The sequence below is a fragment of the Caretta caretta genome, chromosome 7, assembly GCF_965140235.1.
Source record: "Caretta caretta isolate rCarCar2 chromosome 7, rCarCar1.hap1, whole genome shotgun sequence".
NCBI lineage: Eukaryota > Metazoa > Chordata > Testudines > Cheloniidae > Caretta > Caretta caretta.
In genome coordinates this window covers 9,143,000-9,170,458 of record NC_134212.1, presented here as the reverse complement: position 1 = coordinate 9,170,458, position 27,459 = coordinate 9,143,000, and the positions used below count along the sequence as shown (strand labels likewise).

The 27,459-nt window shown below is 38.8% G+C and overlaps 1 protein-coding gene and 1 long non-coding RNA gene across 7 annotated transcripts; both read left to right on the top strand.

Moving 5' to 3' along the window:
- The first annotated feature begins 51 nt into the window (after positions 1–51).
- Positions 52–27,459, top strand: UBA3 (ubiquitin like modifier activating enzyme 3). 6 transcript variants are annotated; one of them, XM_048856892.2, is made up of 18 exons: positions 243–444; positions 3,311–3,352; positions 6,513–6,633; positions 8,467–8,547; positions 10,726–10,808; positions 12,549–12,629; positions 13,892–13,935; positions 14,220–14,284; positions 20,628–20,783; positions 20,906–21,008; positions 22,810–22,923; positions 23,189–23,242; positions 23,726–23,762; positions 23,838–23,919; positions 25,207–25,307; positions 25,444–25,507; positions 25,612–25,666; positions 26,606–27,459. In XM_048856892.2, exons 3-18 carry the CDS (start codon positions 6,514–6,516, stop codon positions 26,692–26,694), a joined length of 1,329 nt encoding a protein of 442 aa, XP_048712849.1. In that variant the 5' UTR covers positions 243–444; positions 3,311–3,352; position 6,513; the 3' UTR covers positions 26,695–27,459. The 6 variants fall into 6 exon arrangements, with proteins under 6 accessions (XP_048712844.1, XP_048712845.1, XP_074986330.1 ...); XM_048856889.1 differs by lacking the exon at positions 243–444 and adding an exon at positions 3,125–3,196; XM_048856887.1 differs by lacking the exons at positions 243–444; positions 3,311–3,352 and adding an exon at positions 52–227.
- LOC142072672 (uncharacterized) lies at positions 14,291–18,284 on the top strand. Its single transcript, XR_012669178.1, has 2 exons — positions 14,291–16,450; positions 17,588–18,284. It is a non-coding gene; the product is annotated as an uncharacterized LOC142072672 (long non-coding RNA).

The following is a 27,459-nucleotide window of genomic DNA, read 5'->3' as shown; positions in this document are numbered from 1 at the left end:
CCGGCAGCGAATCCGCGCAGCCGGCCGGCTCAGCTGCTCCCCGCGCCGCCAATGCACCGCGGCAGCAGGAGGGGTCTGTTTTCCCTTCTTCACGCCTCCACTTCCTCCGCTCCGCGGATTGCAGGGGGGTGGCTGGCTGTGGCAGCGCGAAGGAGACGCGATGTGGCAAGCACCCGAGAGCGGTCCGTTAAATGCCGCATTTTCGACAAGGAGCCTTCCCCCTCGAGGTCTGGGTTGTTTTTTTTTTTGTTGAGGTCGCAAAACTGTCTTTCGCGATAATCCCAAATGGGCCTGCGGTTCGGTGGATGAGATCGTAGCAGCTGGGCGAATCTCGTCACGGGCAGAGACGCTCAGTAATTTAATAAAATGACATGAATGAGCCTATTGGAGAATTGTTGCAGGCCTTTTTACTGCTGGTCAAACCCAGGAGAAATCTACAATCAGGTCAGATGATGAAGAGTCTAGGGCTTATTGTGTACATTATTGTACTTACTGAAAATGGGGAGGGAGGAGCATTAGTTTATATATATGTATTAAATTGACACGAAATTTTTACCAAAGGATCAGATAAATACATATAAAGCAAATGTGGAATCAAATTAATGTAAGATGTGAAATGCTTATGATGTTTCATAAAATATTTTACACCAGTGCATTTGATGTTTTATAGCACCTACAGGCCACTGCCACGCGCTTGTTCCCTTTGTTCAATAAACTGTAACCATCAACATTGAAATTAACATACTATTTTAATGGAAATCACTTCATGAATTCTAAACTATTGGTGTTGCAGAAATGTGTTTGAAGTCAATGTGATTCAAGTAATGATGCGGGCCAGTTCCAGCCATCAGTGCAGCAGCAAAGGCCGATTCCATCGAATCTTGTTAGGAGAAATAATAAAGCGTGCACTGAGGGCACAACCCACTGTTGCTATGTCATTTACCCCATTGCAAAATGAGTGCAAAATCCATGCTTTAAATCAAATAGTAGTGTAAGCAGCTACACAAAATGCAGAGCAGCACTCAATCAATGTAATACTCAGGGAAACTTCAGCAAGAAATACAGATTAATCATTTGGAACGGGGAAGGGTACCTTAGTGTTATCTTGTTCTTTTTGAGCCTAATCCCACTTCCATTGACTTTAAGGGGAGTTGGATCAGGCCTCACTTTAGCCCTGGTTTCAACAAAAATGATGCCTACATTGTGTAGAGGGTGTTCACGAATTCTTATTTTAAATATATTAATGATCTGTGTGTGCTTCTACCTGGCAGGATGTAGTTGTCAAAGGGGTTTGTGCAATGTTGCTCAGTAGTCTTTGAGATTACTTTCCACATATGTTGTGTTTGCAGTCTTTGGACCATCTCATTCCCTCTGCTTTTTGCTTTGGGATGAAAAGAATGGAAAACTTCTCCCCATCACCCTAAATTCTAATGGAGGGAGGTGAACTGCAAAAACATCCTATCATTCCCCACTCCATTTAACCTCACAGAAACCTCCCTAGGCATCAATATCACAAAAACTAATAGGAGTAAGTAACTTGACACACATGAGCAGCTCCTTTGGATACAATGGGACTACTCATATTTGTTATTACTCAATCCATTAGTGTTTATGAGATTGTCCTTACCAGCCTCTGTTCAGGCAGAAGGCCAATTACAGATAACACTGATAAGATAAAACATACATTTCTTCTTCTTCTTTTTCTTCTAGCCTTAGTCCCATCTATATGGGGTTGGCTCTTCAAGTCCTTCTTCATTCCAGTCTGTCTTGAAGCAGTGCTTCATAAACTCCACAGCTAATCAGATCATTTTGTATAACATCCATCCATCTAGTTCTTTTCCAACACTTCTCTTACTTTCCCACTTCTAAATTAATACCGTTTCCCATATATTCTTCCAGTCTTCTTTTCACATGCCCAAACCATCCTGGATTCCTCAGTTTTTCTATAATTGGTACCACCTTCACACTTTCCCTAATAAAAAAAAAAAAAGAAAAAAACTAAAACAAAAAACATATAAAATACATAAAGAAGATGTGCTGGTCAGATGGCTGTATGATTATTGCTCTGCAATAAATAGGCAAGAGGCCGTTTTGAAATCTGATTTCTTACTCCATGAGGCTGTAGGAGTTCAAAGTGCAGTGAACACAGATTGTGAATCTCTCAGAGCTTGACGGTGATCCCTCAAGCCTGTATAGAAACGGTACATATGAATTTCAGAGGAAACTCCAGCTTTCATCAGCCTATGCTCTCCTTTGCTGTGACTGTAGGAGTGAGTTATAGACTCTTATACACTGCATTATTGACGTAAGGCTGAGTGACAGGGCCTCCTATGCATTATGGGCATAAATAGTGGCTTTAGGAAATCAGATCAGAGACCTACCTATGTGTGAAGGGGAATTCTATCGGGCTTACACCTTGTATTATGGCGTGAACTCTGCAGAGGCTTATACCCTTCATTTGGGCAAGGGGGGATGTTTTTTGGAGACCTATGCCCTACAGTTTGGCAATCAAGCGAGATGTGCTGTGGGCTTTTCCCCGGGATGCTGGCTCTGTGATGACCTATAGGGGACTATACCCTGCACTGTGGCTAGAGGGATGAGTTCTATGGGGGCCGATTAAGGTTGTGGAGTCCCTTCGAGCAGTGCGACTCAAAGAGGTGGTCGGCGGACCGGTGCCGGTCCGCGAGGGACCGGTGCCGGTCCGCGAGCCATCGGCTGCCGGTCTGCGCGCACATTGGGGAAAAAAAATTGCCGGTCCCCCACATCAGATAGCTTGAGAAGCACTGCCTTAGAGAGGTTTCAGAGGAACAGCCGTGTTAGTCTGTATTCGCAAAAAGAAAAGGAGGACTTGTGGCACCTTAGAGACCAACCAATTATTGAGGGTCCATTCCCTACATTATTGCTGTGGAGCTGAGTTCTACACTAGCCGTCTATTGGAAGCACGTGTCATGCGCGCGCCCTCTCTCCCTCCCTCCACCCCCCGAGGAACTACGTCGCCCCGCCGGAGCACGCCGGGTGGGGCGCTCTCTCCTCCCAGCTGCTCTCTATGGTCTTTCCGCCCGCCTTGGCGCTCTAGCTGAGCTGCGCCCATAGAGGCGCTGCGCTGCCGTTGGCCGGCTCGGCCCGAAGGGCGGCGGCGGCTTGGCAGCGGGGCATTGTGGGAAGCAGAGGGAAATATGGCGGATGGCGAGGAGCCGTAAGTAGCTGTGTGTGTGGTCCCCCCTTCCCTCGGGGCTCGGTGGGCCCCGGGCTCCCTCCCCCCGGGCTCGGTAGCGCGAGACTGACCCTTCTTTTATTCTCTCTCTTTTAGGGAGAAGAAAAGAAGGAGGATAGAGGAGCTGCTGGCGGATGGGTTAGTGTGGGGCCGGGCTGCGGGGCCTAGTGCGGTGGTGGGGCCTCGGCGGGGCGGGCAGTGTAGGGCCGGGCTGCTGGGGTAGCGTCAGGCCTGCCTGGGAGGGGGGTAGTGCGGGGCCGGCGGGGCGGCTGCCGGCGGGGGGTTAGTGCGAGGCTGGGGAAAGGGGGGCCGGAGGACGTTGCTACCGGGGGGGGGGGGGGTTAGTGCGAGGTCAGGTAGGGTGGAGCTGGCGGGTGGGTTAGTGTGGGGCCTGAGGGGGGAGGGGTGGGGCAGTTACTAGCAGGTGGGTTATGGGGGGTGGGTGGGTGTCGGGAGTTGGATACTGGGGCTTTGGGAGCCTGCTGGGCCTGGTGTAGTGAGCTAGGGTTGAGGGGGCTGCAGGCACAGGTTAGCTTCTGTGGACTGGGATGGGGTGGGGTCGGAGGAAGTGGAGCTGTGGGGTGGGAGGAAGCTGCTGTGGGATGGGGCAGCGCCAGGCAGGCTGGCAGGAGGTGGAGCTATGGGACTGGAGGAAGTTGCTATGGGATGGGTTAGTGTGGGCTCCTGGGTGTTAAGGGGTTTGGGCAATGGATTGGAGAAGAGGAATCTCCTGCGGAGAGGGGGTTGGTGCTGGGGGTGCTGGAGGCTTGGCATGAGTATGGCCTGGCAGTGCTGGGAGAGGCGGTGCTGCTGGGCAGAGGCCTGAGGTGGTGGCTGTTTTAGCTGCTGAGAATTAAAGATCCAGGCTACAGAAGAGCTGCCTTGGCTTATTAAAACCCCAGACTCTATGCACCTCCCCTCACTCCCCAAGAAGTAACATGTGGGAACCCTCAAGCTGTATCCTTCCTTCTGCTTGCAACCCCCTCCCTAAAGACCACAGAACAGATGTAGCTACTTAGCCTGGGAGGTAGGCTCACAGGCATTGCATGTGTATGTTTGGGATGGGGTCACAGAGGTTCTTGGGCATATTGGCTGCATGCTGATGACAGGGCCCCTCAGAAGCGTGGAGCTTTGGGAGCTGGGAGGGAGAAGGAAAGAGTGGGACCTGGGACATCATAAGGACTGTGATACAGTGACAGTTAAAATGACATTGAAAATTAAAAATGAGAAATTGAAACAGTTCGTTGAAATACATTCTAAGATCCTTAATCAAAATGTAATTACACAGAGAATTGCTAATGCCATGGTGCTGCAAAAGTGAAGACTTTAAAAATGAATAAAAAACACCTCACTTCAAACAACAGATTTGGCAGGTCTCCAAAGTGTCTAACTCAAAACCAAATCTTACTGCCTACAGTTAACTGTAAATTAAGAACAATATAGTCCTCTTCTCTCCCCCCCCCCATGTAAAAAAGTACAGTTGGATAATGGATACATTTAGATTCTATGTAAAAAGCACAGAAATCAGTTCTTAACACCACCAAGCACGGCTCTACATTTATTTCCAGCAGAACTTTTAAATTACAGTACACAGGATACAGATTAATGTTTGTGGTGCAAATAAAATAAGTTAAAAACATCTATGAGATTTGCATTTCTTTAGTAGCCATGCATGCTAAGAACCAATGTACAACAGGAGGATCCATAGATCCAAGAGTCAGAGAGGGGACTGTGAATTGTACATACTGCAGAAGAAAGTGAAGCAAGTTTCAATTACAAAAGAGATTTTTGTGCTGTAGTTCTTGTTGTTAAGCCCTTCATAAATTAGTAACTGGTGTAACTCCATAGAATTGATAGTTACCCCCCAGGGATATTTCAGCAAACTGTCTAAAAATAGTCAAAATATTGACAGCTTGTGAAATATTCAGACAAATCCAGTTTGAGGGTAGGTTTTTTTTAACACTTTATTTACTACAAGTTTTTGTTCCCAAATTATAGAAAGTCTTTTGCAGGGTTATAGCTTATTTTTAAAAAATGCATCAAATAAAATTATAATGGAGTTAACCCTATTGTCCATGTTTTGAATTTTGAAAAAAGGGTATGCAGTGTCTTGCCACTATAGCTGGTGTTCCCTGTTTTTTGACAAGTGAGGAGGAGGGAGACAAATAAATCCTAGCAATTAATGAATTAAACTTATATTGCATGAGAAATATAAAGAACATCTGTAGTAGAAAACAAACTACATATCTTGCATATGTCAAAGTTGGGTGTGCATGCTCAAGACTGGAAAACTATTTTTTAATTTACGCAGCTCTTTCTAACACTGAACAGTAATTATAGAGGCTGAGTTGAACTAAATTTTTAAATGGGACATGCTCTTTCAGGGAAAGATTATTTGTTCTGTGTATGGATTAATTTAAAAGAGATGAGTGATCTTAAATTAAAAGCAATATTGAAGTGAGTAAGCCAGTTCTGAAGTATTCCAAAAAGATATTTTGAGATATAAAATTAAAATTAATGTAATTATGAACTACTAAAAGTGACCTGTAAAGGGAGGAAAAATGTGTTATGGCCTCTTTTTGCTTTATGATGTAAAAGAATTCCTTAAAATTTTAAAGAAAATTAACAACACAAATAATTTTATATTGTCTGCCCTGGAATACTCTATGCTTAACTGGCAAATAGGTACAATGAAAGTGGCACCTCGTTAATTGAGAAGAAATTACTTTTATTCAGACAGTTGGCATTTTTGTTAATGCCTTTTTAAAATGCATGGAAGGGAAACTGTTAACACTCCACCCCTGCTAAGTGCTGAGAGCACCTAATATGCTTATCTGACTCACCTAAGCAGTCCGACATAGAAAAGAAATACAAGAATACATTGACAATCCTGGTAGTTCTAAGGAAAAGAGCTGAGAAAAAACTCCTTCAGGCATTCTTTGTACATCAGAAACAAACAACCACCATAAGAGCGCACTCACTTTTTCTTTCCAGATCACCTTTAGCTGATTATAGGTAATTAGCCAGATTATTTTCAAGTGTATATTTGTCTTTGACTTTGGTGTGTAGTTAATAGTATTACTCTGTAGTTTCAAAAACACTCTCTAGCTGCCACAGTCCTGCAAACCTTTACACATGTGCTTAACCAGAACAGGAGTAAAGTTAACAGATGTGGACATGTTTTCAGGATTAGACCATAGTTTGGTTTTCTTTTAGCACAACTGATGGAAAACAAGCTGTAGAGGTATGGCATTTTCTTTACTGATTTTTGCAGCTGAATTTACTATGTTCTGTGCAGAATGGCTGTTGATGGTGGGTGTGGGGACACTGGAGACTGGGAAGGTCGCTGGAACCATGTAAAGAAGTTCCTCGAGCGATCTGGACCATTCACACACCCTGATTTCGAGCCAGGCACTCAAGTGAGAAACGTTTATTTTAAATAAAAATGTTTGTAGTGTTGTGTTGCAAACTAATGTGAACACACATTTATTGGTGTACCATCCAGCAATGCACGATAACTAAAAATGCATGTGTGTGTTTAAAGTGAATCAATTGAATTGTGTGATTTTAGAATAAAATACAGTGTTGTAAATAGACTACTACATTTTCACACTTCTTTGTCAGCTACAAGCTTTCTCGGTAATATATGCATAAATTGTACAGTGCGTGTGGGTTATTTCCTGAAGTTCGAACTGGAAAATTGTAACTTTCTACTGGTTTTAAGTAATTTTGGGTGCAGTAAGAAATTATCTCCCAGATAAACAAGGAATTAAGCTAATCATAAGTAGTCACAGTACAGTTGAACCTCAGAGTTACAAACACCTCGGGAATGAAGGTTGTTCGTAACTCTGAACGAAACGTTCTGGTTCTTTCAAAAGTTTACAGCTGAATATTGACTTAATACAGCTTTGAAACTTTAAAATGCAGAAGAAAAAGGCTGCTTTTAGCCATCTTAATTTAAATGAAACAAGCACAGAAACAGTTTCATTACCTTGTCAGATCTTTTTTTAAAGTTTCCCTTTATTTTTTTAGTAGTTTGTTTCACACAGTACTGTATTGTATTTGTGGGTTTTTTTGTTGTTGTTGTTGTTGTCTCTGCTGCTGCCTGATTGAGTACCAAATGAGATGTGTGGTTGACTGGTCAGTTCATAACTCTGGTGTTTGTAATTCCTGAGGTTCTACTGTATTGGGAAGGGAGGAGATTTTTAATGGGAATGAGCAAAACTCAATAAATGAAGGTGGGATAACTATTTGAACTGCTGATAGGAGTCTATGTGTCACACTCATATCAATTCTGATATGTATAAGCTAGCCTTGGCAATTACAAAAAATTAAAAAGTAAATAGCAAAATAAGCGAGTACTTTTGATTTATTTTGCTTTTTTCCCCACTAATTTTTGTTCCCTCCTTTCTGTATTGCTCCCACTTTTTTCTTTATGAACAGTTTCCTAGTTCCTTTTCACCTGATCGTTTCTCATTGTTTTTCCTACATTGATTTATCACTTTATAAAAATTCTTATCTCTTACCGCTTTTCTTCCTTTTCCTACTTTCCATTTTATTCTGGATTGTCAGCCTGTGCTTTTGTCGTCCCTATTTTTAATGCACTCTTGCTTTATGTTAAAAAGCAAAACAAAAACTTTTCTCAAGGTGTTCTTTTTAAGAGGTTTTCTGTTTTTCATTTATTTTTGTTTTTCTCTCTCCTTTTTTCAGTGCATTTCACAGTTTATTCTTGTTTGTTATCAAGAATATTTGTTTTATTCCTTTTTATCATTAGTGTACTGTTCCATCAGTTTCCAGTTCAAGATAAATATCTGGTGGAATAGTCCACAGAGAGCAATTACCCAATGCTGCGAGTATTTCACTACCCTTTAGGCCAACAATATTTTCTGTCTCTAGGTTTACTTTCATTTTGTATTGTGTGGCAGCAAACCTTTTCAGCGGGAGAAAGGAACCGTAATATCTTCAAATTAATTATTTTGTGTCTGACAGGGAAGATGGCGGGCACATTGCTTATTTCACAAGCAAAATAAAATAGGAAAAATGAAAGAAATATTGAAATCAGCAGACATCTTTTACTAAAGTTAGTCAAGGTATAAGAATTGTGTGGACCGAACACCTGTTAAAGTCCAAGATCAAAGAAAAGTATTATAGGCGCTTAGAAGTTGTAAGTTAATCGTATGTTTTGTGATGCAATGGGGAAATCTTAGTTTTCTCCTATTCAAAATATTAATATCCTTTTTAATTCTTTACAGCCTCTCGACTTTTTGTTAAACACATGTAAAGTTCTAGTTATTGGAGCAGGAGGATTAGGATGTGAACTCCTGAAAAATCTGGTAATTACTTTGATTTTCCTCTTTGTTTCTTGGAATTCTACTCCTTTCCTCAGGAGATTTTTTTGCTCTGTCATCTTATTCTTGTGTGCAAATGTTTGCAAGATGGTCGCTTAAGTGGTGTCCTGCCAGTTTCTTTGCTCTGAAAAGTCTCTTTCAGGGATCAGAAGAAGTGCTGTAGTTTCAAGTTAATCTCAAATCAAATTCATGGTAGCAAGTGAAATAGTCAGCTGATACAGAACACTGTTTAAGTATGTTAAATAAATATTGATGGTTCAATTTAAAATCTAACTTAATTTTCTTTCGACTTTTGGATGAACTTAAAATGACAACTGAGCATCATCCAGTGAAACAAGATGAACATGCAGCACTCAGATATCCACTGTTAAATTCTCACTAGCTACTGCTGCCTAAGAACACATGCTTTTACTTTAAAAAAAATAGATTTTGATTTCTGTTTAATTAGTGCTTTGAATACAGTATTATTTGAGTTAATACATATAATATGGCTTCTTGGTGTTCATTCTTGGATGTCAAATAATAAATGTTTCATATGTGTGAGAATATTGAATATTAATCCTATAAGAAATTGGAGGACAAGGGTCTTCATCAGATTCTTCAGATTTTACCTATTCTGCTTGATGGTTGCTTATTTTTGAGAAGCCATGTTGCAGCCCAGTATCCTTGCTGGTTTATGGGACAGAACTGAAATCTTCTTGGAACCCATAATTATGGCAGGAGGGTTGCTGTCCAGTAACACAAGGCATTTTCTTCCTCTGAGGCAGTGTGCTTGTCTCCATAGCATTTCAATTCTTTTTACTGCAATTCAGACAAGTCTTCTGTGTGACAGTGTCAGGGCACTATCATTAAACTATTGGATCAGCCCCACAATAATTTTGTAGACATGATTGTGCTGTAGTACCATTCCTCATTACTGAGGATGGGCTGGACTAGCAACAGGATTGGGCAGATCATCAGTTGCAGAGAGATTATGCCTGCTGAGTTGTGTCAAATAATGAGGTGATTTTGCACTTCTGGTTGTACTTCACTATTGACTATAAGTTCTTCATGGTTATTGTCAGCTGTGATTTGAGCACAGATATGGAAAGTTCCAGTCTGCATTTATCATAACTCAGAAATGGTTGTTAAAAGTATTTAAAATTGCATTGGCGTTAACTTTCTGCCTGAACGTTTCTGAACCATGTAGGCAAGGGATAAATAGATTAAGATAGTTCTGCGGAGTTTACTCTTTTGCAAAGTCTGACCTTATTTAAAAAAATTCTATCCCCTGTGGTTGTGCAGGTACCATTCATACTGTAAATCAGCATATTACCATCTTCCTTGTACTGCAGTAAGATGGGCTAAAACAAAACAACACCACCTAAGTGTGAATGTCTCCTTCATCTTAAGTGTCCTAAATTCAAAACATAGTTTGACCATTTCTAATGTATTTAACCCAGTTTTTCCAAATACCAGCTTTTGTAATAAGTATTTTAACCAGAAAATGACTGCACATAAATTCAAATTTATTACTTACATAAAATGTATGTAATATGCATTTTAATGTCCAGTCACTTATCACATAAGCATTACAATACTAATATTTCCGACACTTTCTCATCATACTCTTGCAAAACCAATTTTAAAGTGAACTGTCCCTAAAGCATGAAGTGTTAGGCTATGTCTACACTGAAGACCTTACAGTGGCACAGTTTTACCACTGCAGCTGAGCCACTGTAAGGTCTCCCATATAGCTGCTCTATGCCGATGGGAGACAGCTCTCCTGTCAGCATCGTTAAACCACCCCCAACGAGTGGTGGTAGCTATGTTGGCGCTTCTGTCAGTAAAACTTATATTGGTCAGGGTGTGTGTGTTTTTCACACCCCAGACTGACAAAAGGGCTAGTGTAGACTTAGCCTTAGTACTACAGAATACACCGGCTACATCTGTGACATGCACTTTTTTTTAGTTAGTCTAACACTAGAATGTTTATTGCAGGGGAAAAAAAGTCAACCGGTTGCATGTTATTTATGTCCATTTGCCAATCTGTGTATGGAGTTGAACACATTTATAGATTTCTTCAGATGCTGGCTTTTTATGAACCCTTTAGCACTTGGAATGTGTTATTGAAGAGCTATAAAGATCTCACTTCCTCTTATAAGCTTCACTTTATTTCCACAGGCATTGTCTGGTTTTAGACAAATCCATGTTATTGACATGGATACGATAGATGTTTCTAATCTGAATAGGCAATTTTTGTTTCGGTAAGTAATATTTTCATCATTTAAATATTCTTAGATTTGAAAGCAAAAGGCATATGTTTAGATTGTGTATCTGTTTAGTCCAGTAGAATGTTATCAACATTGCTAACTAGCTTTTCATATCAAGGGAATGCTTATTCTTAACTAAACCAGAGACCTGATTCTGTACTGCCTTGCACCTTTTTTTGTAGTGTCTTGCACCTATGCAAAGTGAATCTGAAATTCTTACTGTTCTGATTTGATAGCGTTTTACAGCCAGGTTGAACTCAATTTTCACAGGTTTCAGTGGCAAAATAAGATGCAAGACAGAGAGTGGAGATTAGAGTCCCTCATCTCTTAAAAGATGTTGGTTAATATATGCAAGATGATAATTATTGTAAATATTAGCCTCTATAGCAAGCATCTTAATCTTGCCTATTCCCAACTTTGAATGCTTTCTTAAATACCTTATTGCAGGCATGGATAAGCATTGAATACTATTTTAAAAAGTATAGAAGTAATTGTTGGGATTTTTTTGACAGCACACTTCCAAACATCCTCTATACATAAAAGTAAATTATTAGAGCATGTCCTATAGAAAACAGTCTTGAATCGGTTGAGGGAGAGACTAGAGAGCCTAGGTAGGAAAGTCTTCCGTCTCTAATTTCTATGAGGAAATCTGGTGGCTTTCCAAGATTAAAAAATAAAATAAAATCTAATCAATTGTGGCCATAGCTGGCATGATAGAAAATATAGAAAATGTTAATGCATATAGTGCCTAGGGACTTGCAGTGAGCTTCTCAAATTAACTGTACAATTTGCTGAACAAAGTTCTAATTGAAATATTGTTAGTTGTAGTCTTGATCAATGTCTACATCAAATTAAATGTAACAAGTCAAGTTAGCTTTTCTAAATATCTCAGAACGAAGATCTATCCTCATGTGTTCTGTCTGTTCTAGAGAGCCCAGGTAGGTGAGGTAACATCTTCTATTGGTGAGAGAGACGAGCTTTCAAGCTTACACAGATGTCTTCTTCAGGTCTGGGAAATGTACTCAGACTGCCACAGCTAAATACAAGGTGGAACAGATTGTTTTGCATAAGTAGTGAACACTTCAAGGGACCATTCGAGGTGAAGTTGCCCATTAAGACCCCTCCAGTCATGGGGGGGAAATACATTTTATTAGTTCTGTCCTCAGTTGCTCTTGGTGGGAGTTGCATATGACGAATTGAGAGTAGACTTTGACCCCAGACTTCTGGTTTAATACCTTCTTAAATTTTAAATTGAAATCAAATTATGTATTGTTAAACAGCATACAAAAAGGAGTTTTCTATTGGGTACAAGTATGGTGCCTTTCTTTTTTAATTAAACAGAATAAAGTTGTTAACAAGTAAGACATAGGCATCAGTGAATTGATTGATACTTAAGATAATGGAATAAGTAATACTATAGAAGAATTTATACATATTAAAGTATTAGCTTCACAAATACCACTTTCCTTCCTAATAAAATAAAATATCCACCAGATTTTCAAATATTTTGTATCAGCAGCTGTTATGAAGATCTTTAAATGTGTTTAGTCTTATGTCTGAAGGTTATAAGTAAAAACCATTTAACAAATGACAGGAATACTCCTTAATAGTATCTGTTACTAGATTCTCCTACAGTAATATTTCATCTTGTGTAAATCATTTGTAAGACGTGAATTCTCAAAGGTTAATGATTGCTTTTAGAATCAGAATTTTAAAAGCATTTTTTTTTTTCAGACCCAAAGATGTTGGACGACCTAAAGCAGAGGTTGCAGCAGAATTTCTAAACAACCGAATTCCTAATTGTGCTGTTGTACCGTATCCTTTCAGAGAAGTAATAGCCATTGAAGTTAATTGTGTTTTTAAGATTGCTGTACTTGGTCAGGCTTTTTAATTTTAAAGACTCTAACTTCACTTCTTTTCATTTGTTCAAATAATAACTTACTATTTGGACTGATGGCTTAAGTTCTTTCCCACTGTGGCATTATCTTGTAGAACAGCAGAAGTGTACATGGGCATAGAAGTAGTTTTTGGTGTATGTATTGTGTTATTACTTACAGTATGTAGTAAGAATCTGTGATAAATATAAACGTCTTCATCAGCTAGAATGAAATATGTTCGGAAAATGTAAAAGGAGCATGGCCAGCATGGAACCTCCTGGGCCTACCAGTTATTTATAGATAGATAGCCATATGTGTTGTGGTTACACCTTCTGTAGTTATATCCTTCTGCATTCTGGTCAGCATGCGTAAAGGGACACACCTCTACCCACCGCTCAGTTTCTTCCGATCTTAATATGCAGCAAGTTGAAACTTGGCAGAATCCATTGTTACTCCCACTGGCCCCCTTTTTGGAAAGCTTAATGTTTTTATTTATTATTATAGTTTTATTATTATTAAGGTAGTTGAGGCTTTTCTGTGTTGCTGTGGACCTTTTTAGACTATGGCTGCTCTTGGCATTGTGACCAGCACTGCACTAGCATTGAATCTTGGACCTAAAGTGATGTCATCTCTGGTGTCCAGCCTGTCTCTTTGTGCCACCCTTTTATTCACCAGTCTGATTTGTCTCGTACAGACTCTTGTCTCCTCCTCTTTTTATATTCTTGTTTGGTTTTCAACAGGGAATTCTCCCCTGCTACCCTTTTCATGTATCCCTTACTGTGGTAGGACTGATCCTGGGGTCAGGGGACTCCCAGTTCAACTTCACTGGTGTCTGAGGTCTGCTCCAGGTTCCCTTTCTTTCACAGCTCTTCTACGTAGTTAAGCTCAGACCATGCTCCTCATCGCCTTCAGAGTAATATGAGAGTGAAGGGACTAGACAGCACTCTCCAGAGGGGCTGCTATTGTTGTCTTCATAGCCGACGATTTCATAGTCCAAACTTCAGTCCAAAAAATTTCCAGGCATTGTGAGGCTTCTGATCACTACTTTAATATAAATATTAATAGAGTGCTATATAAAATGATATTGATACATCATTGGATCTTTTGATTTACTGATTTTGTATTTGTTAATCTAGATTTGGTTATAATACTATAAAAGTACTAATTACCATAATATTCCTTTACTGCATATACATTCAGTCATTTTAAAAAAATTCAGGATATGGATGAAACTTTCTATCGACGTAAGTAGCATTTGCAAATATACAAATTCTCCACTTGTGCTTTGGGAAAGCACTGTAGTTGTTGATGGTTGCCATTTTTTGGTTGAGTCAGTTGTGTTCACTTTTTATTGTTTCTTTCAAGTGAGCAGAAAATACTATTCACTAAAAGCCAGAACTTCTAAGTGAAACTTTCATATAAACTACATAGCACAGTTAAGTTAACTTCATTCCTGTTGTGTGAATAAAATATATTGATTATTTAAAGGAAAACACATTGAAATTTTAAATAAAATTTTTTCTTCTAGAATTTCATATTATTGTATGTGGTCTGGACTCTATAATTGCAAGAAGATGGATAAATGGCATGCTGGTAAAGACTTTATTTTAATCTTTCTAAAGTTAATCATTATCATTTGAGTATAGATAGTGAAATTTAAACAGCTTTATGCAACATATAGCAGTAGTATGGAACAAATGGTGTTAAAAGAGAATTGTGAAACTGGTTAAGATAATGGTAAAGATGTACATTTTCCGTTATATTTCATATTTGAGTATATTTTTATTTTGATGTAAGATGTTAAACCTCTAACTCCTTGTGGATCATGATGAAATGTATAGCATTTTATTACATTTTGTGAAAAATGTCAGTTTACATGTAAACTATGAATGGATTTTAATGCCACTAAAACCAGCTCATCCTTTTTTCTTGAGTGTCTTACATGTCATGAGTTCCAGTTCCTTCTGGACAGCTATCTGCATCACAAAATCCACAAGTGTAATTGGCACTAGTTTGGTCCTTTTTCTGCATTCTGAAGGGCCATGGATTAAATGAGCATAGAGACTTAGCTCTCTCTTTTCATACCTAGAACTGGTCCATCAAGGCCAGCGTTGAGATACAGTGACTGGCAGCACGGAGAAGTTTTCCTTGCTGCTGCCTGTGCTAATGTGCTCTGTGAATAAACAATTCTGTCTTCCGGGCTGTCAATCCAACACCTTCAGTGATCATTACATTTACTTCAAAACAAATAAGTAAAAGCAGGATCTAATTTTAAATTCATATAAATAAGGGAATTCAGGTTAAACTGTTTTTCCATTACTACTCACCACTTTATTCCTTGGTGTTGGTGTTTATTCATTGCCTCAGTGGGATGAATTAAAGGTAGGGATGCCTCTGTTTCTTTGAATTTTCTTGCTCCTGTGAGGTTTTTTGTATTTATCTTGTATTACTTTGGATTTTATTCTTAAATTCTTTAAAAAAAAAACACCGAAAACCTTCTGACACTTTATTTCGGGGACTATGCACTTAATAGTAACATGAGTGAGACAACTGTGATTTTTTTCAATGGCTTTCTAGTGGTACCAGGTAAAAATAATATATTAAGGGCACATCCTGCTCTTTGTAAACATGAGTAATCACAGAAGTTGTGTACAGCAAGCAGGATTTGGTCCCCAAAAGCTAATTCTTTGTTAGTATGGGACTTCCTTGAGTTAAGATAATGCCTTTGAGGCAGCAAGGTCTAGTGGACTTGAGCATGGGACTGGGAACCAAGGTTGCCTAAATTTCAGTCCTGCCTCTACCACTGACTTGTGTAACATTTTGATAACTCACTTAACCTCTCCAGACCTCAGAACAAATTATGGCACTTGGCATATGCATAACAGTATATCTGCAGCCACACCCCATAGAATTTAGCAAGCTATCCCATATGAGTCTAATTGCACCATCTCCAGTATATTATATGAGCCTTTAACAGCACCATTTCATTACCTGTGTAAACCTGAGATGTTTACAGCTGCACTAGTTTATCAGTCCTCCCAACACAATTCCACAGTGTTCTTGCTCATCCTTCAGTGATCTCTCTAGACCAGGGCTCCTTGGCATTTGTGTCCCATGCTGAGTGCATACCATGGCAATCCTACATGAAGTTTTATATCTGTATATAATGCTCTACATTCACCTGCCATAACAAAACATGTACCTTGTAATCATTCACTTCTGTGCAATCACTGTGTTCTTGAATTAGCTATCTTCTGCATTTGGTTTGGAAATTCCTTCAGCAACAGTTGCCCTATGATTGTGCGGCTTGCTGGTCTGAGCCAAATGTGTTAGGGCTGCTCTCAATATCTGGAGTGATGAGGGGATCCATTCTGAGCTGATTCTCATTCCAGGGCACTTTTGTTTATGCCACATGTCATAGCATCTGGTCAAGCTTAGAATAAGGCATAATGCAAAGCAGTACTTTAGAATAAAATTAAGAGCGTGAAAATGTGGTTCATTTGGACCAAAACAACACACGAATGTCTCTCGAAGGAAGGCAAACCTTTCCCTGTCTACAACATGTTAAAACATAGTCTTGGGCCCAAGGCATTCACTGAGCCTCCCATGTCATTGGACAACGGAGCAGCATCTGGTGGGGCAGGAGAAGTGAATTGATAAGCGGAAATTGGATTGGCAGGTCATGAACCTGGACTTTGTGGATCTGCTGTTGTAGATCCCAGCTAAATGTTGGAATAGAGGAAGGAGCAGACTCTCCAGGTAAGGTGTAGTGTTTATTTATAACAACTGTATGCTTGAGTTGAGAGAAATGTGGTCCATATGTTAGTGATTCATCGCTGTTGTTGTGTGAATGGATGCTGCGGCCATTAAGGCTGGAAGTCTTCACTCTTTCCACATCTATGGGGAGCAAGTGAGAATAGTATTGAGCCCCTCCTACGAGTGCTGTTTGGCCAAAAGACCGATATTTTTCTTCCCTTTCTCCCCCCAAAATATGATGGCGCATGCTGCCCTTCACAGTTCCCTCGCCCCACCATCATTCTTGTAGCCAGATCCTGCCTTTGCCAGAACCCTCTTTTTGCTCTTTCTGCTGGTAGAAAGACAAGTTTGTTGAGGTAATAACTTTTATTGGACCAAGTATTTGGTTTAATAAGATATTACCTCACCTACGTTGTCTCTCTAATATCCTGGGACCAACAACTCCACCTTATGTTGTCATACTGCATAGAAGTTCCAGTGATCCCAGGCTTCCCCTTGAGTACTGTGCCCCGTATAATAGCACTAAAATAGCATGAAAAAGATATTAAAAAGTGAAAGTTTCAAACACCCATTGATGGTATTAAAGCCAAATCCACTTACTCTATCTTGTAGCTAGTAGACATCATGACCTGAGTGGATCAGTCCAATCTCTGTCCAATAGGACCAGATTATGTAACTAATGCTGATAACTGTTTGTTTTAGCTACAGTCTTTCTCCAATCTCTGGGTGTTAGAGTAGTGAAATACTCGGTTGTTCGCTCCTGTAGATCAGCAATGAGATTGTTAGCAAACTGGCCTTTCATGACTCCTCCCTAAACCAGGGTCTTGGCACTGATAATCAACTTGAAAAACTAATCCACATTTTATTGAGGTAACCTAGGAACTTTAATTTCAGGATATACAGAACCACAGTGTTCACCAGTGGATTTAACAGTAAATGTGTGTAAGACCCCATGCTAAATTGAACACCTCCTTATTCTCCTCACAAAAGTGGCAAAAGTTACCTCTATTCTTGAAAAAAGGACACTTACTTCAAATTTTAGTTCTCCCTATTTTAGTGGTGGGCAGCTGCCAGTGAGACAGATTAAGAGAAATTAAATATCCCTGTTAACCCTTCTGCTTTTCATTTCTTTTTCAAAAGTTGCTATTAGAAAGCGGAGGAGACAGCATACATTAGCAAGAACAAAGAGGTGTAATGTTAAGATCAGCTCAACAACCGTTACAAGAAGAAATCAAGGATTGATAGCTTCCCTAAGTTACAGAGGGAGCCTGATTGCTGGAGCTCAAGAAGAGGTGATGGCAGAAGAAGTGAGCTTGACAAATTTAGCTGTTTATTGAGAACAGCTTAGAATGTGGAAATCTGACAGTGTAGGAGGAGAAGGATCAGAGACTGCAAAACTATATGGAACATGAAAAGGAAATAAACTGGCTGGAAATAGAGCAACATTCCATGGCAATGCAGCAGATGATGGGGAATAGGGTGAGCCTTTTTAAAAACCGAATGTCTGACATTCTCAGCCCGACCGTGTCTACCACCAGGCTTGTTCCAGCAGATACCCCTCTAGCAGTGATGCTTCATGAGTGTTCCCGCTGCCCTGGAATACTACTCTGTTACTCACTTCCTGGCTTGCCTTCCAACAGGACAGCGGAGACAGCCTAGACCTCAGCCAATTTCCAGCATCACTATCTGTAGTTCTACTACCTGCCCACTTTCTTCTTCCCACCCCTTATTTGTTATTTTGATCTCTGACTTTGGGCACTGTGCAAACACATGGTGGTTGTCTTTGCCCTTGCACATGTTCAGTTTTTTATAGTTGAATAAAACTTGTTTTAAAATACATATTGTGTGAGATTTTGTTTCATGTACAAGTGATTTAGTGGAGTTATATCCCCTCTCAAGCTCACCATCGAAAAGCATTGATTAACTGTTACTAGTGTAAGAAGTAAATTGACTGTGATTATAACTATCAGCATTGTCATTCCCATTTGCTTCACTTGCAGAATACTAGCAGAGGGCATCCCTAATATTAGCATGTTGCTTACTGGCAGCTTTGTGATATCCTTAACCAAAGCATCTGGGTCTGGCTGATGAAATGCCAAATCTGCGTTTGCCTGTTCTATCCACTCACTAGTGAACATTTCCTGTTTGCTTTCATAAATGCAAAATAAGTGAGCAAATGACCTATTCAGTAGAAGTGTAATGTCTCTTCAGGAGGTGTCTCCATCTTGCTGTACGGCTGCAGCCGTTCTGGCTTTGCTGAACCAAGTAGTTGAAGTAACACCTGTCACTATGTAGTAATCAAGGTAAGCTTTCATAAGCTAGCCACGCTCTCCCTGGGGATCACAATTGGGGCAGACACAATTTTTGTCTATGGCGTAGGGCGAAGAGACTGCATTTTTGTATGTTCCAGAGCAGTCTAGAATTCTTGAAAATTAGCTCAATCATGTACTTTGTCAGGCCAGCCTAACGCTGAACAGTATGTTTGTATGATCCACCATGAGGTCAGTAGCTTTTTTCACTCAATATCCTCTTACGTTGCTTGAATGGACACAGAATGGTGCCATCTATAGCTCTAATGCAGTTAGTGGAAAGCTATCTCAAGAAATTTAATTTTGGGGACATTTTATGTTGATCAAATTCCCCAGTAAAACTTATCTTTGTGATACACACCTCCAGCACAAAGGCCCCCTTTTTATGGACTTTCCAAATCCCACATGTGTCTCAGTGAGCAGTGATTGCCCACAGTTGCCAACTTTCACAAGGAAAGTGGATTTCTCTCTGAGTGGATTGGAACTTGTGTGTTGGTATGAGGTCCTGTGAGAGAGAGAGAGAGAGAGAGAGAGAGACACACACACACACACACACACTAGAGATGTTCTAGCCACTGTTCCTCATCGCTGGTTTTTTGCACAACCCTGTTTCACAAGTGATTGGACATATCATGGTCCAAAAATATTTCACAGTCAATAAAAGATGGCAGCCACCTGAGCTAGGCATGAATGTGGATGCAACGTCCTGAGAAAGCCAAGGATTCTTGCTCAAATGTCTGAAACTGATTTTTCCAGGAGCAGAATGTAATATAGCATTACGAATACCACTCCAGAAAATGTCCATGTTGTCTGAGAGGATACTGAGGTTATATATGTGATCCTTGCATGTATTTCACGGCTTCAGCAGGATCCTTGAATAGATGCTGGACATTGTACTGTTGATGGATGCTTGGCTTGTGGGGAGTTTGAAAATAGGGAGCGTAACAACAGCTAGTCAATTGATGAAATTGCATTATGTGGATTTGCAATGTATTCTTCTAGATGTCTGCAATATAGACTTTTAAGCAGAGTGTGGTTCCTTGTAAACAAAGGTGACAAAACTAGAACTGTTGTAGGTGAAAGCCTGTTTGTGTTCATAGTTGTAGCCCTTTTCTTGCTTAAAAAGGCCTGTGATTGTACGGATCTTGACAGTAACGGAGGAAATTCAGTGTGTGGGCAGACTATACCTACTTTATCAAAGCAGATTCAGTTGTGAACACACACTGAACTCTCTCAGAAACAAACAATACTAGAAATGTTTAGCTGTTATGTTTAACCTTGAAATGGCTCAGTTACCTACCATACATAAGCTTTCTATGTCTGTTTCCTCATCTGTACAATAGGGTGATAAATTATGTACCTACCTCCACATATGTTTTGGGAGGTTGGGCTGGCTGATGTTTGTATTGCGCTTTGCAGATGTAAAGTGCTAAGTATTTAGGCATACTACAGTTTATGGGACTTATAAGGAAGGAATCTTGGTCTGCATATTCCATTGATGTCTGTACAGTATACAGTTACGTGCTATGAAATAGTTATATCTAAGCCTAAATAACAGGCTAGTTTGTATTTTGGTCAGATACAATGGTGGGTGCCTTTTTTTTTTTTTTTAAATTTCTGCAGGTTTAATAACGTTGCTGTTCTACTTGACTGTAGGAACAACATTCCATGAGAAATGAATTTGAGGTTTAAGTCTTAAGTATCTAATGACAAATATAAAAGTGGGAGGATGTATAGATTATTATTATTACAACACTGAATATTTCTTAGCATGTCATGTTGTGTTATATCTTTAATAGATGATTTAGAAGGAACTCTTTGGATCTGGTATAATTTTTTATGCAACTTGTGCAAACTTGTAATTTTAACAGATGTCATTTTTAAACTATGAAGATGGCATGCTAGATCCAAGTTCCATCATACCCTTGATAGATGGAGGAACAGAAGGTTTTAAAGGAAACGCTCGTGTGATTATTCCTGGAATGACAGCTTGTATTGAATGCACACTTGAACTTTATCCACCTCAGGTAACTAAAAGCATTGATATTTTTTCCCCTGTGTGTTCAGTTTGTGCCACTTATCCCTTCTCCTTCCTCTCCTCTCCTGCACAGAATATATGTTAAATCATTTTATGATCTTTCCTCATCAGATCAATTTTCCCATGTGTACTATTGCATCTATGCCCAGGCTGCCAGAACATTGTATTGAATATGTCAGGATATTGCAGTGGCCCAAGGAACATCCTTTTGGAGGTAATCAGTACACTGCATTTTATTTTATTTTTTAAATCAATGATTTAAAATGTGACTATTAAATAATCAAAACACTTACAGCAAAGTAAGAGGTGTAAAATCATACTTCGATTCAGTGAACAGTTTGTTTTAATTTTGCACTTTATCTTACCAACAACCACTGGCCAAACTTCACTCTTGGATTAAAATCCTACGTGTCAATTTTCAGCCTGAAGCAAATATTTTACAACTGCATTAGAAAGAAAACAATAAACTGATCATGTTGAATAAACAGTTATTGATCTCTTGTTCATCACATGTTGCTTATTTTCTTTTTTACTAATCCATCAGCAGAAAAAAGAACAGACGTGATTGTTAGAAGCCAATAATGAAACTTTCTGTTACTAATGTAAATACACAGATGTATAATTTCAGACTGAATTTGTCATGTGAATGGTTCCATTGAGAAATGCCCCTTTATTATGCTGAATAATTGATACAGTATTGATTCACGTGATGGTAGCTTATGGTTTTCACTGCTTATTACAGTAATAGTAAATTTAGTCTGTGACAGTGGTTTACTGACTTTGAATGGTTATTTAGATTCTTTGAGTTTAATACTATATCACTGTCAAAGTATCTCATAATTTTTAAAACTGGCATTAATTTGCCATTAATAATAAACCCTTGAAAGCTTAAATATTTTTGCCGAACTTTTGTTTCCCTTGTGTATACCTATAAATTTGCTGCTGCATTTGATTATGATTGCTTATATTTGCATGCTTCTTGTGGGGAGGGGGAAGTATTGAGACTTTCAGGGGGGTTGAAGAGAGATGCAAATCTTGCAAAGTCCATGTAATTATTTAATAAAAAAAAGTAGTTCTAATATTTGGTCTACTAATCTTCACATTGCCCTTAAAAATATTATATGGTCTCAACTCTTGAGAACATGCAGGGTTTTTTTTCCTTCCAGCAACAAAACTGTACATTTAAAGTTAAAGTTACACTTAAAAATTAATACTGGGGAGTATGAAAATGCACACTTAAGGTTAGTTAACATTAACTCTACCCCCTGGCCACTATCCACAGAATAAACAAAAATCAGACAATCTTATCTTCATGTAATGCCCATCATTGAGAAGCAATCTAATGCAACTACCCGATGTTTGTTAATAGACTGATTATCATACCTTTTCTCTTTTAAGCTAAATGGTAGGTATTTCTAGCTTAATAATGTTTTAATCCTGGGAGTTTCCTTTAGAGGTTTAAAAAGGCATTGAGCAAATCTCAAATATTAAACTCTCCAGAACTTGTTAGCTTTGGAGGGATGCCCCCACTTCTCCCCAGCCCAAAATACGGTCTCCTGGCAATTCCCCTGGAGGGAATTGGCCATATAGAATGGACTGAATTGGAGAGATTTCTCTCCAGGCCAGTAAATGGATTCTTTATCCTCCCCAGACCAGATCCACCTTCCCACATAGGTTTTTTCCCCTTACTGTTCAGTCCAGCCCTCCCTGTTCTATTCTTCCCCCACCCCACAATGTAGTTCCCTGCCCATGACTCCCCTAAGCACCCTGTCATGGCCATCCATGTCATGACCTTGCAGATTTTATAAATTATGCATCAGGGCTCATAAAATGTATGGAAATTAGTTTTAATAACTAAATTGTTTTGGCAACACCACCTCCAAGACCGTGCTAATTCTCACCAAGACTAGTGGATTAAAACAAACTTCAGAATTTGTAGACAAAAAAAGTAATGTTGATGAAGAGCCATTATGAATTTAGATAAATTTGTCTGTATATCTTTAATTTTCCTGTAGAGAGTGTTCCTTTGGATGGAGATGACCCTGATCATATACAATGGATTTACCAACAGTCTTTAGAAAGAGCATCTCAATTCAATATTAAGGGTGTTACATACAGACTTACTCAAGGTAAGAGAGTGCAGTAGTTGGCATTTCGGTGAGTGTGTGTGGACAGTAACCTCTTGCAAATGGCAACAATAAATACCAAGAAAAATACCAAGGTACTTCAACAGCGTTTAGATACTACAGTGATGGGCGCTATAGGAAAAGGTGTAAAGTGACTTAGCATAGAATGTGCTGCAGTCAAAACAAGCACAAATTTTGGGTAACATAGCCCTTTATATGGGGAAACTATTTTGGAAAAGGCTTAATGCTGTATGTTTTGTCTTTGCAGGGGTTGTTAAGCGGATCATTCCAGCTGTAGCTTCTACAAATGCCGTCATTGCAGGTACAGTAATGCTGAAAGGAAAAGCTTTGGCTTTCATTAGAAGGTTCCCAGGCATCTGAGTACAAGTTTCCTTCACTTTGCCCTTCTATTAGGGGTAATGAGCTTCTTCATGAGGCCGCAGTTGAAGACTGGCGGGTGAGAGTGGGTCACGTAGGTGTTTTCTAGTTAGCTAATTTTTCGTTTTTTTATACCATTTTCTCTATTTCTGGCTGCTACACATGATCTTGCATAATTCTGAGTACTTTGTGACTTGAGAGTAAGCAAAAGTTTTGGAGGTTGCACTGCTACCTCAAAAATGTAAAGATAAAAAGTGCATTGTAGATCTCCAAGACGGTCTCAGATGAGTACTAAGTCCACCACATATTAGTGTATAGTACTACCAGTTAAATCTCTGAGAAACCTTTCGATCTGTAGGCATTTTGATTGTGTGTTTGGATATATTTTGAGATTGAGAACAAAGCAACTGTTTTTTTCCTTTTCCAGCTGTATGCGCCACTGAAGTTTTTAAAATAGCCACAAGGTAATTTGTTGTTTTTTAATATAAATATTTTTAACAAACTTACTTGTATAAACACTAACACATTTCTCATTGCAGTGCATACATTCCTCTTAATAACTACTTGGTGTTCAATGATGTAGATGGATTATACACATATACATTTGAAGCTGAAAGAAAGGTTAGTACTATTACAGAAGAACCTCTTGGGCTGGCTGGGTTGTTTCCTGATTTTTATAGCACCTGTTGCAATTGCAGCTACTTACTTGCTGAACTTAAAATTCAGTGTCTGTTCCCCACCACTGTAGTATCTAAATATCTCCGAAATATTTAGAAATAGAAGTAACAATACGTCTAACTTCTTTCCCATGGAGGAGTAGCCTGATGAGTGTACAGGATATTTTTGGGGGGAGGATTGGCCTAGTAGGCAGTGATGTGCTAGATTCATAGAGAGCAGGGAGACTATTCAGCTTTCAAGGGGAGTAAATTAAGGTCAGTTGTTGCTGATCTGGAGGTACATCAGATATCTGGGATATGGCAACTAGACAACTAGGTACTAGACAACCCTGGGCACTGTGCTGTTACTATGGGAAGAAATCTTTCCATTGGTTCTCCAGATTCTCAGTGATCAGCAGTGTTACTCTGCTGGGGCCAAGCAGTCCAGCAACAACTGCATTAGAAAGAGGACTATTTGATAGTTGGGGTAGGCCTGGGATCCACCTATCACATCAAATTACCAATAACCATCATATAATAAATACAAAATACTGATGCCTTATTTAAGAAATATTTATATCTGTTGAATCAAAATTTCTCAATGGCTGGGGGAAGAAGTTCCACATGCAGGAAGGATTCTCCACCAGCTATTTGTGTTGGCATTGTTGCTGCATCCAGTGTTTAAAGTTGCAATCCCTGTCTAGAAAGGTGAGCCAGGTGACTAAATCCCTAACTCTGGCAATTGCTTTTGCTAATATAGCTGGAGGAAAACAGTAGCTGAGCCTGGAAAGCAGGATCAAGGAAATATTAACCCTCTGACCTCAAGAATCATAATTCACAGAACAAAGTACATAGCCTTAAGGACACAACAGCAACTGTTGGCATTAAGAGGTTAGGACAACATAGTTAATTCAGTAACATACAGGATTAACCCTAAACTTTAAACCAAACAAAATACAGATTGACTGCACCTTTTTATATAGATTGTTGTATGTTAGTGACTAACAACCTGATTCACAGCCCTTTGAAGTTGATGGAAAGGTTCCCATTGATTTCACAGAGTATTGGATTGGGTACTTAATCTTCACAGAAGTATTAATTTTGCTAGATCCACGCATTTATAAATTTTGCAAATAATTGTAATAGCGAAGATCTACATTTTGAATAATTACTGATACTGATATAAGTATATTTGAAAAAGTCTATTAGTATAAGCTTGATTACTACACTTTTTTTTTTTTTTTTTTGGTAGGAGAATTGTCCTGCCTGCAGCCAGCTCCCTCAAAATATAGAGTTTCCTCCATCAGCTAAACTGCAGGAGGTCTTGGATTATTTGACAAATAATGCTTCGTTGTAAGTGTGCAACTATTCTGATTTCTTTGATTTAGTTTTTAGAAATTTGAAGTTTGCAGCATGTTAAAATTAGATTTTTTCAAACTGCATTTTATCCTGAAAGCTCTCATATTTTACTTTCATGATTTGCATACAGGCAAATGAAATCTCCAGCAATCACAGCAACTGTGTATGGAGGGAATAAAACACTGTACTTACAGGTGATCAGTATCTGCTTGCTTTTGCTTAGTTAACTCATTTTCATTTAAGTTTGGCTTGATTTAATTAAAAAAAAACAGTTTTTATTTATTTATTTATTTTGCAGACAGTAGCTTCAATTGAAGAACGAACAAGGCCAAATCTTTCTAAGACACTGAAAGGTATTGCCTAATTGAGTCACACGGAACATCAAGACATACATATACATCAGAGATATGATAACTCATGAGTTTTAGTGCTGTTTTATTTAATGCCTCTGTATAACATATTGCATGTTTTGCAATAATAGCACTTTAAGCAACAAATATTTAAAATTATATATAAATTAAATAAAATTAGTATGTGACTAATTTTAGAGAGCTAGGTTTGTATCTGACGAAGTCATTTTAAAATATGTGCAAATATGCAGATTGCTGGATTGTCATAAAACTAATGGATTTGATTTTTTATCTGGGATTATTATTCCCCTTCCTCTCCCCTAATGGTTAAATTGGAATTTTTTTGAAGGAGGAACTGTAGGGATTACCTACCACAGAACAGGATTTTCGATGCAGTTAGCTGTCTGCTTCCATAGAAAGAAAAACCAAATTGCAGAAGACGGAGGGAGTAGAGAATTTTTCTCGGTTATCCTCTCCTTACATCCCCTCCACTCTTCCTGTTCTGCTGATACTCATTTTCTGTTCTCTTCTAATTCACTATAAACCTATAAGAGGGTAATAACCCACCTCCTCACTCACTAATTCCTGCAGTAGAATTTGGTTAACCCCTTTTCATACAGTCAGGCTTGTCCTTAAAATTACTTTGGGGATGAACACTAACTCCTTTAATAGCATTCATTATTTGGGCAGATGTCATTAGAAAAAATATTTGAGTCAGCAAAGGATGCTGTGAAACCTACTTTTTCTTTGTTCTTGACAAATATCTTCTGCTAGTCATCTTTTTGGTTGAATTAACACTGAGGTTATTATAGCTAATGAATTACATATAACTGAATTCTGATAGTTTTGTTTAAGCCTTTGTAGAACTGTAACTCTGTTTGTTTGTTTTTTTTATTAAGCATAGATCTATTGCATACAACTTTCTTTTTTTTCCTATTTCAGAGTTGGGGCTCGTGGATGGTCAGGAACTTGCAGTTGCTGATGTAACTACACCACAGACTATGCTGTTCAAGCTTCATTTTACTACTTAATTTAAGCCTCATTAATCTGCACATACAGTGAGAGAATTCTGCACACCATGTAAAACATGTTGTGCTCTATGTGGATGTTCAGAGTAACCTAAAATGTCTCTTTTAAGTACTAGCCTTGCTGGAAGTTAGATTATCCCAGGTGAATCACTCTTATTTTAGAACTGTCCTTAGAAGCCAATATTTGGTGGATGGTATTTGTATAAATACTCCTTAATGTACAGAACTTGATGTACAGTGATGATTTTTTTTGGTTTATGTGTTGATATTGTTAAATAATGCCAACACTCCTTCCTACACTTGGACATTTTATGGTGGTCAAAGGAGTTGTTCTCTGCTTGCGTTTGAACACCCACATCTACAAAAGAATATCCTTTAAGGAGAACCATGATGATTTTAAATTAAATTTTAGAACCCATATACATTTGCTGAATCTTATATTAAAACCTGTGGGCAGTAGAGTAAAATAAGCATTGTATGTTTCCTCCTTTATTTAATACTCATTTTTATTGACTTGCTAAACGGATATTAAGTATTGCAGAGAGTTAATTCAATTTGTTTACAAAATATGGAAAGACAATGTAATTATATTAAATGAACATCTGTGCATGAAAACAAAGTATTTTTCATGTTTATATTTGCAGTGGATTAGCGGTTACTATGCACAATAGTTCAGTTAAAAGTCCACTGATGTTCAGGATTGGTGAGTTTTATGTTTGGTTATCATTGATGCTCTCAAGGTATTTATTAATAAAAATATAAAGATAA